The sequence below is a fragment of the Panthera pardus genome, unplaced genomic scaffold (genome assembly GCF_024362965.1).
Source record: "Panthera pardus isolate Hobbes unplaced genomic scaffold, ASM2436296v1 HiC_scaffold_15, whole genome shotgun sequence".
NCBI lineage: Eukaryota > Metazoa > Chordata > Mammalia > Carnivora > Felidae > Panthera > Panthera pardus.
In genome coordinates, this window is record NW_026526710.1 from 8,487,606 (window position 1) to 8,500,436 (window position 12,831).

A 12,831-nucleotide genomic window follows, 5' to 3' on the forward strand; every position below is an offset into this window, starting at 1 on the left:
TTATGTTGCCTTTCGTAGTCGCCTGTTTTGATGCTGTTCCATGGGACGATGACTTCTCTCTCTCAAAGATTTGAGCCGTATGAGTGTAGACATCCTTTCTTAACACATTTGCCACCAGCACCTGGGATGGCCCTGATTCCAGATTGTGTTTTGAACAGCGAGCCCCTTGTTTCCAAAGTGTGTTGCTTTGCTGTGTCTGTGAAAATACCACAAACTTATTGTAAAAATACTTGGGGATTTGAGAAGAAGAAGAAAACAAATCCTGTAATGCCGTTGCTCAAAGGCGACTACTGCTGCTAACATTTATTTGGTGTACTTTGGGCTTTTTTTTTTTTTTTTGGTACGAATAAGAATATGTATTTCAAGACCACTGTGGGATTGTGAACAAATGCCTATTTATCTGGACGGTGTTTCAGACCCTGTTTCTTTTTTTGGAAGAAGACCCGGGTGAACCCAGCACTCCTCTGTTCTGGTTGGGATTGTGTGGTCCTGCCGTACTCCACGTTTGCAGGAGGCAGAGAATGGAGAGAAATTCCTTTAGAAAAGTGTCCTGTCAGCCACAGATGGAGCAGAAATACTACTATGTCTGTTGTGTGTCTGAGGTGTTCTTCTCTGTTCCTTTGGACACCACCTAGAGAGATCTGGAGTGTTCTGTTTGCCCTGGAGATGTCCACTGGGGACAAACGTGGAGTCTGTTTCTTCACTTCTCACTGATTTTGGCTCTTAATAATTACCCCTTCTTCTTCTAAACCAGAGAAGACAGATTAAATTTCTAACAGTAAGGCACAAAACCAATCCATTTACAGAATTAGTCTTACATTAGCACATAGGAGTACAAATCAGCCTCCCCGGGGATGGATCTGTTTGCAATTTCTTTTAGCATTTTTGGAGGAAGTCCAGTAGACTTTGGGAAAATCTACTGTTCACTGACTTTGAATTAACAAAGTAACATGAGCCCTTTGTGGGGTTTGTGTGGGTTTTCTTTTCTTTTCTTTTTTTTTTTTTTTTTTTGCTTGAGTGAGAAAGGATTGTTTTTAATCCACCTATGATTTAGGGTTGTGGTTCTCAACTTCTAGTGTGCATGAGGATCCCTGAGGAAGAGCTACTCGAGCCTCACCCCTGGAAATTTGGAGTAATAGGCAATTTGGGGCATTTTTTTTTTTTTTTAACTCCACAGATGGTCTTGATATGTAATACAGGACAAGAGTCACCATAGTGGTAAAGAATCAATATTTGAGCCATAAAGAGTTAAAAGCCCAGTTGTGTTTTATCCACATGATGTTTTTCCTCAAATTCGAAACCATGTTAATACATCGATATATTAGTTTTCTGTAGCATTATTGGCCATTGTCACGTTGCTTGGGCTATAAAATTAATGGGAAGCGATTCTCTCTAAACATTGTAGTCCTGTGGCCCTTTTTGTAATGTGACCAGTTTTCCACATTAATATTTCCAGTGTCTTTAACTTCTTCATTCTTGGGATATCTCTGTTTCTGAAATGTCAACTTGTCCCTTTCCATGTTTGAAAGTTCATATAGATACAAAATTGGTTCACGTGGCCTGTAACTTTTCAGATGGCTGTGTGTTTCAGGAAGGCCTAGGTGGAAATCTCCTAGCATCCTTTATATTATAAGGTATTTCTCTGCATACTGGTAGCAAATGGTGTTTTTTTTTACTTCTGTTTCTGAACTGTGGGAAGTGCCAGATGGGAGTGCTTAAGTCCTGGTAGGTTGTGTGTAGTTAGTGGGCTAGTACCTCTGTCCAGGATGTGGCTCCACATCCTTGTCAAATCCTGGATCCCTATAAGAGAATTGCGTTTTCAACCACAGGGTCAAACATGCTTCTAACTCTCAATCTTTGGTAAGGTGTTTCCCAAGTGATGGGTTACTAATAACAAAGCGACAGTTATGAGTGACTTATTTAACCTTGAATCTACTCTGGATTGTTTTGTCTTTTGGGTGTCATAATGTCCCTATAACTTCATTCCACTTCCTCGAGTGGAGGAAAGGGAAGTGGGTTAGCTAGGCTCCTGTCTCCACAGTTGTGCAGCAGAGCCTTTGGGAATGTGCTCAGTACAGGACTGTCCTGGATCACATCTGCTGCTTTGGGAAGACAGGTTGGATTTTTCGGGAAACAGATTCTGGGTTGGAGATCTGCGGGCAGGCAGTTGAGCAGGTTGGCCTTTCCCAGAAGTCCCGAACTGAGGCAAGGGGGCCAAGCCTTTGTCCCTAGGTGTTGACTGGTCACTGGATGTGGGCTCCAGGAGGGGATGTAGCCTTGGACAAGGCAGCTTGTTTGACCAAGGGCGGTGCCTAGGAAGGGACTCTGCTGTCAGGCTGAGCCAGTGAGCCATGAGCAGGAAGCACTGTGCCCATCTGGGGGAATGGGTGTTAGGGACCCACAGGTAGAGTCTGAGAGACCCCTGCAGCATCCACTACACGGACTGGTGATAAAGATGTCTTGCCAAAAAGATTCCAAGTGTGCAGCCTGAAACTTCAGCCTTCGATCTCCTGACCTTGCGGGTCTCTGTAGGTCTTGAGAGGTGGACCTTCCTTTAGCACATCGGTTTCTTTCCTTCCCTGCCATTCCCCAACCAGTGGTAGCAACAGGGAGGGTTGTTCACATGAGTCTGGAATCTGATCTGTTGGGGGTTGACAGTCATTTTGGAGTTTAGACGTTGTAATTCTCGGGACACAGTGATTTTTAAGAAGTGTGGCTTTGTAATGTTTGTGTTTACATAATTATAATTCATTGCTGTGAGGTTCAGTTCTCAAGACGCATCGTCACAGGTACATCAACAGTGAGCCCAGCATGGCATCTCAGCTAATTTGTTGGCGTGAGGGACATTACACCCCTGACTGGTCATCTGCTCTCGCTGGTGGCTACACTGTTGTCTTCCACTGTGCACTAAAGCAGATCCTTCTTTGGCTATTACCGTGGTATAACCTTTTAAAATTGGTGATTCTCTTGGAAAGTTTCTCTGGAAAAAGACCTGTCGTATGGACACTCCCATCGTTCAGACTCCTGAATACTTCATGTCCGCGTGCCTTCCCCTCTCCACTGTCGCCAGCTGTCCTTTGCTTCTGGTAGGACAGGGGGAGACCGCTTTTCTGTGTAAACAGCACGTAGAGGAGCCCCGTGGAATGTGGACCTAATCAGCCAATACTTGTTGAAGGGGAACAAGAGAGCTGGGGTGCCACTCCAGGAAGGAAGATGGCAGTATTAATCAGGTATTGTATGCTTTGCTCTGGTACTTGGCCCGCCCACACCCTTCCTGTGTACCGTTTCGCTTTATTCTTGTAACTCTCCCAAATAGGTGCGTTCTCCTTTAGAGACGAAGCCGAGGCTCGGATGTATTTAGCGTGGTCACGTGGTTACTCAGCTGGCAGAACCAAGGTTATCAGTTTGACTCTTGGTCCTGAACCTCCATCCCAGAGGTCACCGTGGTTGGGATCAAGGAGGAAGGCGGCAGGGCAGAGGCGCCGTTCTCCGGGAGAATAGAGGATTGGCCATCTCGATGAGCAGAAGAGGGGGAAGGAAGCCTCCTGCCACCAGAAGTGTGATTTTCTGTCCTAGGATAACTAAAAACAAAGGCGATTTGTCCTGCTTCATTACAGTAGTGTCACATCCAGAAAGCAGTTGATAGTCCCGAAGGGGGGACCGATGGAAGAAAGTGATGCCTGGCGTCTCTAACTGTGAAAAGCTCAACAGGAGTTCACTTTGCACGAGTGCAGGCTTGTGTTGGCCTTCCTCCTTCTCGTATGAGGTTAAGGAAGGATAAGCATTTTTCCCTTGTTTCTCTACCAAGGAGGTAAAGTAGGCTCCTTCACCTTATCATGGTCCAGTAATCCAAGAGAAAGCAGAGGGAACTCCAGGGTCACAAATGACAGGCTGGCTCGTGTGTGGCTTTGCTCAGCTGGCAGTGGGTGACCCCCCCCCCACCCCGCCCCCCACCGGGTTGTGTGAAGGAGTCTCCGGTTGTATCTGGGGCAAGTGAGAGAGAGCTGCCTCTTCCCCTCACGAATGAAGCCGACTAGCTGTAAGAGGGGACCTAGCCTGACAGCAGACTAATGACTTTCCGTTATGTTTTTAGGCGGGACCCCTTCGCCTGCTGATTACACTTGCAGATTTTTTCCCGTTTTGTTTTTCCGTCTCCCCCTGTATGGCCAACCTCTCTCTGCCGGTTTCACATTCTGCCCTGTCTTTGCCCCCAGAGAACTGTCAGCTCTTGCTCTGTTCCCTCCAGAGCTCCTTTTTGGCCTCGTACTCAGCCTTGCACTGTTGTTGCAAAGTCAACCCATTTCCTTCTTAGGCCTTCGCGTTATCTTTTAGCTCTGAGACTCCTAGATGAATGGAAACATGATCCAGAAAAATCTTTACCCTGGATCTTGGTCGGGTCTAAATCAGTGCTCACGTTCCCTTAAAAATGCCGAGATGGCTTTCAGCTTTCAGACTGTAGCTTGTGGTAGAGGACCGTCGTGTTCGGTGAATTACGAATTCGCTGGCAACCTACGAGTCACTGATGTCAGCCAGAGCTTATTAAAAATGAATTTTATTAAGTTCCATTGAGACCAACAGCCTGCTTTCCCTAGCTTTGCAGAAATACATACAAAAGTGAACTTCAGCAGGTGGATTTGGGAACAGGCAGAGAGGAACACATGCACTCTTGGCTCTCTTTGCGTTTCACCCTCCCGTTCCTTTGTGCTACCAGGATCGTCATGACAGCCTTATCTCTCAAATAAAGCCTGTTACCTCATCCCTAATTGCTTATCCAAAGGCAGGCGAGCTCTCATTTCTCCACATTAATAAATGACACCGAAGATCTGCATTGTTTGCACTGGCTCCCTCAGGTTCACCGGCGGGGGGCCCCTGAGTGCATTAGGAAACCCTGTGCTTCTCCAGCGGCGGAAGGGAGGCGGTGCTCACCTCCTTCAGGAGCAGCATTTCGTTTGTGTACTTCTCGCCCCCCATTTATAGCCCTGCTCCCCTGACGGGGGCCCCTTAGTGACCTACCTCGGTCAGCGCTTCTCTGGCTGCGGGTGCTCGCTGCCCTCCGGGGGGCGGGGGTGAAGTAAGAGTTGTCCTGGGGGGACCGGTGGCCCCTCCGATTCCAAAGCTCACCTTCTTGGCTACATACCGCTCAGCTTCCCTTAGAGGCCAAGAGCTTCCCGCAGCCTGTGCGCGGATGCCCGAGGCGTCCACCTCTCCCACCCCAGGTTGTCAGCTGGCGCCCTTGCTTCTCCTTTGTGAAGCCTTATGGGAAGTGGCCTTGCGGATTTTACAAGTGAAGAGTGAGGAGGGTGGGCTCGTGGCCATCCGGTTGTGAGTCCGTTCTGTGACTGCCCCGTGGAGTCGTGAGACTGCGGGGCTCCCCCCGGGACGACAGCACCTCTCTCGTTCCCACCTCACGATATCTCTTGTCATCGAAAGGAGCATTTTCATTCCTCCGAATTGTAAGCTTCTTTCCCTTTTCTTCTCCTCAGAATGAAATGGATGACGTGCCCTTCTTTGACATCCAGCTGCCTTACGAACTGGCAATCAACATATTTCAGTATCTGGACAGGAAAGACCTGGGAAGGTGCGCACAGGTAAGCAGCCACTAAACTGGTGTTCAAGGTTGATTTCCACGCGAGACAAAAGTATAGGAAGCTCCTGGGTAACAGAACGTGACTTCCCAGAACTGCAGACTTGAAAGAAGGAAGGAATCAAGTAGCCGCTCTGCTTGAAGGAAAGCAACCCTGAACCTAAGGCTTCTGCTCCACATCTCCAGTTGGTGTTTATCTCTTTGTGACTGTCTGCTCAAGAGCTCTGTTCCCCCGCAGTCTCCGCAGGGTTGGCCTGTGGCAGTGTGCTCGTGACCGACGACTTTGTGCTCTGCTTCTCGAGCTAGCCTGAGCTGTTCGTGTCCTCGCTGTTTTTGATGCAGAGATGCCGCCGGCCCTTGGTCAAATCAAGCCAGTCGTTAGGTTGGGAGCTGAGGGTCAGCCTGGGGACAAAACCGCGAAGTCGCGTTTTAGGCGTAGAGTCCAAATCGCCCTTTAAACACTAGAATCCCACTCAGTGAGGTGCGAGGCACCTGAGAACTGACACCCGCTGAGGGAATTGCAAATCGGTGTCCCCATCTCCTGTCTTCTGGGCCATACGCCCGTGGGGTGGCACGGTGGCAGATACCGTCCGGCCACACTTCACTGTGTACGTGAATCCCAGGGGATCTTGATAAGATGCACATTCCAACTCAGGAGGTCCGGAGTGGGACTCATAGTCTGCGTTCCGAACCAGGTAATGTCAGCGTGGCTTTGGCCACACTTGGAGAGGCAAAGGTTTATGCCATTAAATTGGGTCTCTTGTTCACCTCTTTTTGGCAAAGAGTATAATTTCTCCAAAGACAAATATATGATTGCTGACCATTTGGCTTTCACGGATAACTGTATTTCCCGGGAGAAAGAGTATCTGTTGTCCATAACTCCCAAAGAATTAATTTGTCTAATGGCTACCATTTCCTACCCCTGGATTCTAGACTGCATTTTACACACGTGTCTACACCTTTAAAAGAAAGAGCTAGGTAAAATGGAGTGGTACTAAAACTCCAGGGATGCCTGGCTGGCTCAGTTGGAAGAGCATGCAACTCTTGATCTCGGGGTTGTGAGTTCAAGCCCCACATGAGGTGCAGAGATTACTGAAATAAATAAACTTTAAAAAAAAATGTAAAAAACAAACAAAACCCTGAAGCGCCAAGAACGTGGAGTTAAAAACATTACGGCAGCCTGAGAGGGTAAACTGTAGTGACCGGATTTAGACTCTGGAGGTCGCTACTCTGGCACTTCCGTGAAGTCCCAGAAAATACAAGGCAGTTTTAAAAGTTTCTGGCTTATGCTATTTTTTTATGAAGCAGTTTGCCTAATCAAAATTTTCTACCTAGATACGAATTTGAAAAAGTTTACAGTGTTCTTGACTGCCACACTATTACGTGGGGGTGTTCGCGACTGTTTTTTTTTTTTTTTTTTTTTGATGCAGAGTCTGGAATCTTTAGGAATGATGGAAGGAATTATTCCAGGGCTAAAATTCACTAAATAAAAACGGACTGAAACGTAAACCATGCTCGGAGCCTATCAATCGCATTAAGCAAGAGTACCTATATTGTCTTCTTCTTTCCCTTGGAAATTGGATTTGTTCTATTCTAACTTTACACTTTGGCCCTGTTCCCAAGAGTTGAAAACAAGGGTGTAGCTAAATGAGTCCAACTCCTGGATTTCAGCCTGATGCTGTTAGCCGAAGTCTTGGAACAGGGTCTAATAGCTAGCTAGCTGTTTTCCACAAAGTCCGCATTAGATGATAAAATCTTCACTCTTGATAGGGAGCTGCTGTTCAAGGAATCATTTCTTTTAACATTGCTTTTTGCTCCCCCGCTTTGTAGAGGGCCATGTGGCTTTCACGTCTGCTGCTGGTTTTCTCATCCAAAGAGTTTATCGGTGAAAGATAGGATCTGGTGGAAGAAGAGATCCCCCTTTTGGTACAAGGGGGCTGCGTTTCAGGAGAGATTCGTTATGCTGGTGAGATTATTGTGCAGGTGTGAACGGTTTCATTTGCAGCACAGTGGTCCAATTGTCCACCAGAATTCTTCTCTCTTTGGCCAGTTGGATTTGTTTTTTGTTTTTCCTTTCAATCTAATTTTTAGAGCACACGTATATGAATAGAAAAGATTCTTAAGCAGAACCCTTCCGGTGGCTCTGGTCTATGAACCGAAGAATTTTTTTTTTTTTTTTTTTTAATAGCGCCTTTTCATGAAAGTGACCATGGGCGGCCAGTGATTTTTAGAATTGGCTTTGTTTTTTCGAGCATTAAAATACAACTGCAAAGTAATAAAGATGAGTAGCATTTTCATTTGTTTCTTGGGGTGTTTTTATTTTTGAAACTGGGAAAAAGTCCTTCTGTTGAGTGGAATGTCCTGCTGCTTTATGATTTGATTTTAGAGGGGGCTTGCTCTGTCTGTCCCTGTCTGTCTCTTTTCTCTTTTAATCGAGCCACCTTGGGATTTTAGTGAAATTGGGCCAGTTCTAGTGGAATTGGCACCATGAACTAGATGTGTGCCCTTGGAGAAAACCTGTTTGCTTAGATCTGCATGCCAAATTGGTAACTGACTAACAGTAAGGAACCCAGATCGGGAAGGACTTGTTGAGATTTAATTATGCCACGAACTGTGCAGGAGAAGTGATTTTGCTTTGACTTTGGCTCTTTTCTGCATCCCCTCTTTTTCTGCTTTGTAGGCTTTGTGCTTCCAGAAAGAAAGTCCTGCTACATTAGTTTGTGATCCTTGTATACCTCTGATGCTGACCTTTCTAGCTCCTTGCTATCCATAGTTGTCCCCCGAGGGATTTAGTGTCGTTGTGGGAGCGTTCCATGCCGGGATGTCTTGAGAACAGTGCGACTTGTAGTAAACAAAGTTACGCACTGGGCGATTCATTGAACGGCTTTATCATTTTGCTACTTATAATTTTATGGTTCTGTATGTGGGTGTGTGTGCACGCCCACAAGATCCCTGGCACTTTAAAAGATAATATTTTGAAATGGATAACAATTACAAAACCGAGTTCAAAGTTACAGAAAGTTTTTTGTTTTTTTTTATGGGAAGAGTAAGCCTGCTATTATATTACAATATGAATAATTCTGAGGAGTAACGGTTTTAGGATTTACTGACTTTCATTTTTAAAACTTTAAAAATAATCATAAATTCATGGGTAGTTGCAAAAGATAGTACGGAGAGGTCTTGTGTTCTCTTCCCCCAGTTTCCTTCGTTGGCAATATCTTGCGGAACGACCTAGTCCTATCAAAGCCAGGAAACTGACCTCAGTACGGTCCACGGAGCTTACTCAGATTTCCACGGTTTTACGTACACTTGTGAGTGAATTTAGTTCTGTGCGGTTTTATCACAGGTGTGGTGGATTTGTGTGACCACACAGTAAAGGTATACAACATTCATCACAAGGATCTTTTGTGCTACCTTTTCTGGCCTGGCCACCTCTGCCACTCCCCATCCCTAACCCCTGGCAACCCTGATCTGTTTTCATCTCTATAATTTGGTCTTTTTTTAAATTTTCATTTGTATCACATTTTATTTATGTATATTTGCTAAAGTAAAATTTTAGAAATCTAGCTGCATAGGTAACAATGTCACATTCTTCAAGTGAGAAGTAGAAAAACGTGCATGAAGAGAGCAATAAAGGAACAAGGGAAGAGACGGAGGTTAACAGCTTAAGATGTATGATAAAATTGGTGAGCAAGAAGCAGGTGATACCAAAATAGATAAATTGGGAACCAAAGCCCACCACACTAGATAGACCATGATGTTTGAAGTTGTTAAGTAGGTTCTACACTCGAGATGGGGCTTGAACTCACAACCTTGAAATCAGGAGTAGCACACTCTACTGACTGAGCCGGCCAGGCACCCCTGATATTTCAGGCTTTAAGGAAAATGCGATCTCGTGATCTTCCCAGATATCCAAACAGAAGCAACTAAAATCTGAGGTTTTATGGCTAAAAGATCTTCATGGAGTCTTTCAAGCTGGGAGTCCACAGCCAAGCGCTGCTAGATTGATTTTTCTTAGCAGAAATGATTCTGAAAACCTGTAACTGCTGGCAGGGTTCCTTTCGTCCTTAATAGTGGCCTTTGCCACTTGACTCCATCTCCCAGGGACACATGACCCGGGCCCAGGCCCCCTCAGGGGTTTCCTTTTAATTCGCAGAGTTACCGTGGCTGCCTCCTTTAACGGGGGTGACTGAAAAACAGCAACTCTGGGAGAAGATGGGGAGCCGGCTGCAAGAAGAAGGGCAGGGTCTTGATAACTACTTGAACTGAGTCCTGGGGACTGAGTCCTGAGGCTCTTTCTACTGCTCACTTTATTTTGTGTGTGTTTGAAATTGTCCCTAATTAAAAAGTTTAAAAGAAGGGGGGAAAAAAACCCCCAGAAAGCGAGAACTGGTATTTATAAGAAAGTCAGAGCCTCTTGAGGACAGTACATGCCAGAAGCTGGCCATTGAAAGTAAAAGCAATGCAGTTTTTTTTCTAAGTGTTGAATTTTTAAAAGTTGGACTTGTTTCTCCGTCTCTTTCAGTTATTTACCCCTTTAGTAAGCGCCTAGTTAAGTAACGTGTGTTCCAGAGGGTGATGTGTGCTATGGAGAAACCTGTGCCCACAGAGGTGATGTGGGGGCTGCCCTTGTAAGCGGCCAGGGAAGACTTCACAGAGAAGGTGACCTTTGGGCAAAGACCTGAACGAGGGAAGAAAGAAGCTGTGCAGGTCTCTGGCGGAGGCCCGTAGCAGGTGCAGAGGCCTTGAGGTGGCGCGCGCCTGTTAGGGTAGAGGAACAGCAGGAAGGTCAGAGCCGGGGGGAGGTGGTAGACAGAATAATGCCCCTTCCCCGAGATGTCCACTTCCTAATCCTCAGAACCTATGCGTATGTTACCTCGTCTGGTAATGGGCCTTTGCAGATGTGAGGAGGTTAAGGATCTTGGGATGGGATGGTTATCTTGGATGATCCAGGTGGGCTCCCTCCAGGAGGGAGGCTGGAGGTCAGAGAGAAGAGAAAATGGTGCGTTGTTGGCTCTGAAAATGGAGGAACAGACTACAAAGCTGAGGAATAGAAGGTGGAAAGAGGGAAACAGATATTTCCCCCAAAGCCTCCAGAAGAAATGGAGCCCTGCTTCCTACACTTTGATTTTAGACTTCTGGCCTCCAGAACCAAACAGAATAAATTTGTATTGTTTTTAGATACTAGGTTTGTGGTAATTTGTTAGAGCACCAACAGGAAACTAATAGGGGTGAAGGTATAATGGGGATAAGAGAAGAAGAAATAGTGAAAATGTGAAAGGCACTTAAATCCGTCAAAATAACTTGAACGTTTATTCGGAATGAGGCGGGAAGCCATTTGAGTGCTTTGAGCGGAGTAGTTACAAGGTCTGACTTCCCTTCTGAGCGGGATCATCTCGGTTGCTGTGTGGAGACCGGACTTGAAGGGGGACAAGGATGCAGCAGGGAGACCCGTGAGTGAGCTACTCAAATAACCCAGACGAGAGAAGATGGTGGCTTGGAGCGCGTGGTGCCAGTAGATGTGGGCGAAGTCGGGACTGCCAATGGCAATGGAAGGGGGAGAGAAAGTGGAGTTGGCCGGGACTCTGTTTATTTGGCCTCAACAACCGCACGGACGAGATTGTGGTTACTGACCAGGGGAAGACCGTGAGATGACCAAGTTTTGGGGGAAGATCAGTAGTGAGATGTGAGGCTGGACGGGGATAGGAACTGGGGAGCCGTGAGCGCATCATTGGCATTTAAGTCCAGGAAACTGGACGAGGTCATCAGGGAAGTGAGCGAAGGGGGTGGGGGACTCAGGGATTGAGCCCTGTCACACCACAGTGGTGAGAGGCCAAGATGAGGCATTGGAGAAGGCGGTCCCTGTGACGTGGGGAGAAACCCAGAGCACACGGTCCCCTGGAACCAAGGGATGACCTTTTCGAGGAGGAGACGGCGATCAGAGGGTTAAGTGCAACTGTCAGTCAAGCGAGAGGAGGACTGAGAAGTAGCCATTGGATTTAGCACCTTGGAGGTCACGGGCAACCTTGACCAGAGTCCGTGGCATGGTGCACACGGGGTGAGTCTGGGGCTGGGGTGAGCAGGTTTGAGAGTGAATGGGGAAAAAGGAGATAAGGAAATTGAGATAATGAGTGTATGTAGAACTGTCTGTGCAAGGTGTATCTTCCCCAAATAGACTTGATTCGTGAACATGTGACTAGAACAATGATGCTTTTCCCCTTGTCATGGGCCTCACTGGTCACCCTAATCCAGGCAGAGTTAATAAAGCTAGTTTTTGAGCCAAGGGCTTTCTTTCTTTCCTTTTTTTTTTTTTTTTTTGATGCTGTAATTCACAGTGGTGCTATAAAGCAAAATGCTGGAGACACTTTTATTAGCAAATTCTCACAGCTGAGGCTCACTCAGTGGGGCTTTTACTGGGCAGAGCCATTCCAGTCCTAGCGTATTGAAGACCATTAGGCCTTTGGAAAATTCAGGCTTATAAACTTGCAAGATTTAATTTAATGTAAGAAATTTAAACTATTAGCTTTCTTTTTGGTGAGAATCTTTAAAATTGTGAAAGTTTAGGTCTTATTATTTTGTTTTGTTTTTCCTTTCAGGATTGAAAGAAATTCTTAAAACCCGTCATTTTTGTGCTCCTTTAAAAGAAGAGAGAAAAAGCACCCTCCCTTTACAGTTTGCCAAAGAAATTGTTGGCACGTTTCTGTGTTTAATACCTAACTGTAGGTATAGTCCTGATCCCTTTTTGGAAGGAACTCTCGCCTCTAGTTTTTGTAAATCCCTCAAAGAGATTATTGTTGGTTATCCGGGATTTAAACTTTATCCTGAATATTACTTTCCACAGAATAAGCCCTGTGATCTAGGGGCTAGCAGTGGGAGTGATGTACCGAAACATCGACTTTTTGTTCTCCCTTTTTCATCCCCAAACCCTGTTATACAAATTTCAGGTCATGTTGTTTAAAGTGACTTGGCATTTTCTTTGAAGGGGAGAGAAAAACCTGTTTTCTGCTTCCGGTGCTTTTAAGGTCTCATGTATGGGGGACTTCTTGAAGGTCTCACTGAGAAAAAAGTTCCTCCATTTTAATGTGGCTGAGAACTGTATGGTTTAGTCGATCTCATGAAAACTATTCCAGAATGTTTATTTTAACTGGTATCTTCTAGTTTGTAATCACTGAGCATCGGATTTGGGTTTTCTTCAAACGCTGCCGCTGATTCAGTGGCTCCATCTAGTTAAAATAACAACAGGGGCG

The 12,831-nt window shown here is 45.9% G+C and overlaps 1 protein-coding gene across 3 annotated transcripts in view; it reads left to right on the top strand.

The window, feature by feature from the left end:
- Positions 1 to 12,831, top strand: part of FBXW8 (F-box and WD repeat domain containing 8) — a 142,106-nt gene that overhangs the window by 33,637 nt on the left and 95,638 nt on the right. For all 3 annotated transcript variants that reach the window (XM_019467338.2, XM_019467337.2, XM_019467339.2), the window contains exon 2: positions 5,484 to 5,588. In XM_019467338.2, coding sequence (XP_019322883.2) covers positions 5,490 to 5,588 — 99 coding nt within the window. In that variant the 5' untranslated portion in view covers positions 5,484 to 5,489. The remainder of the gene's footprint in view (positions 1 to 5,483; positions 5,589 to 12,831) is intronic.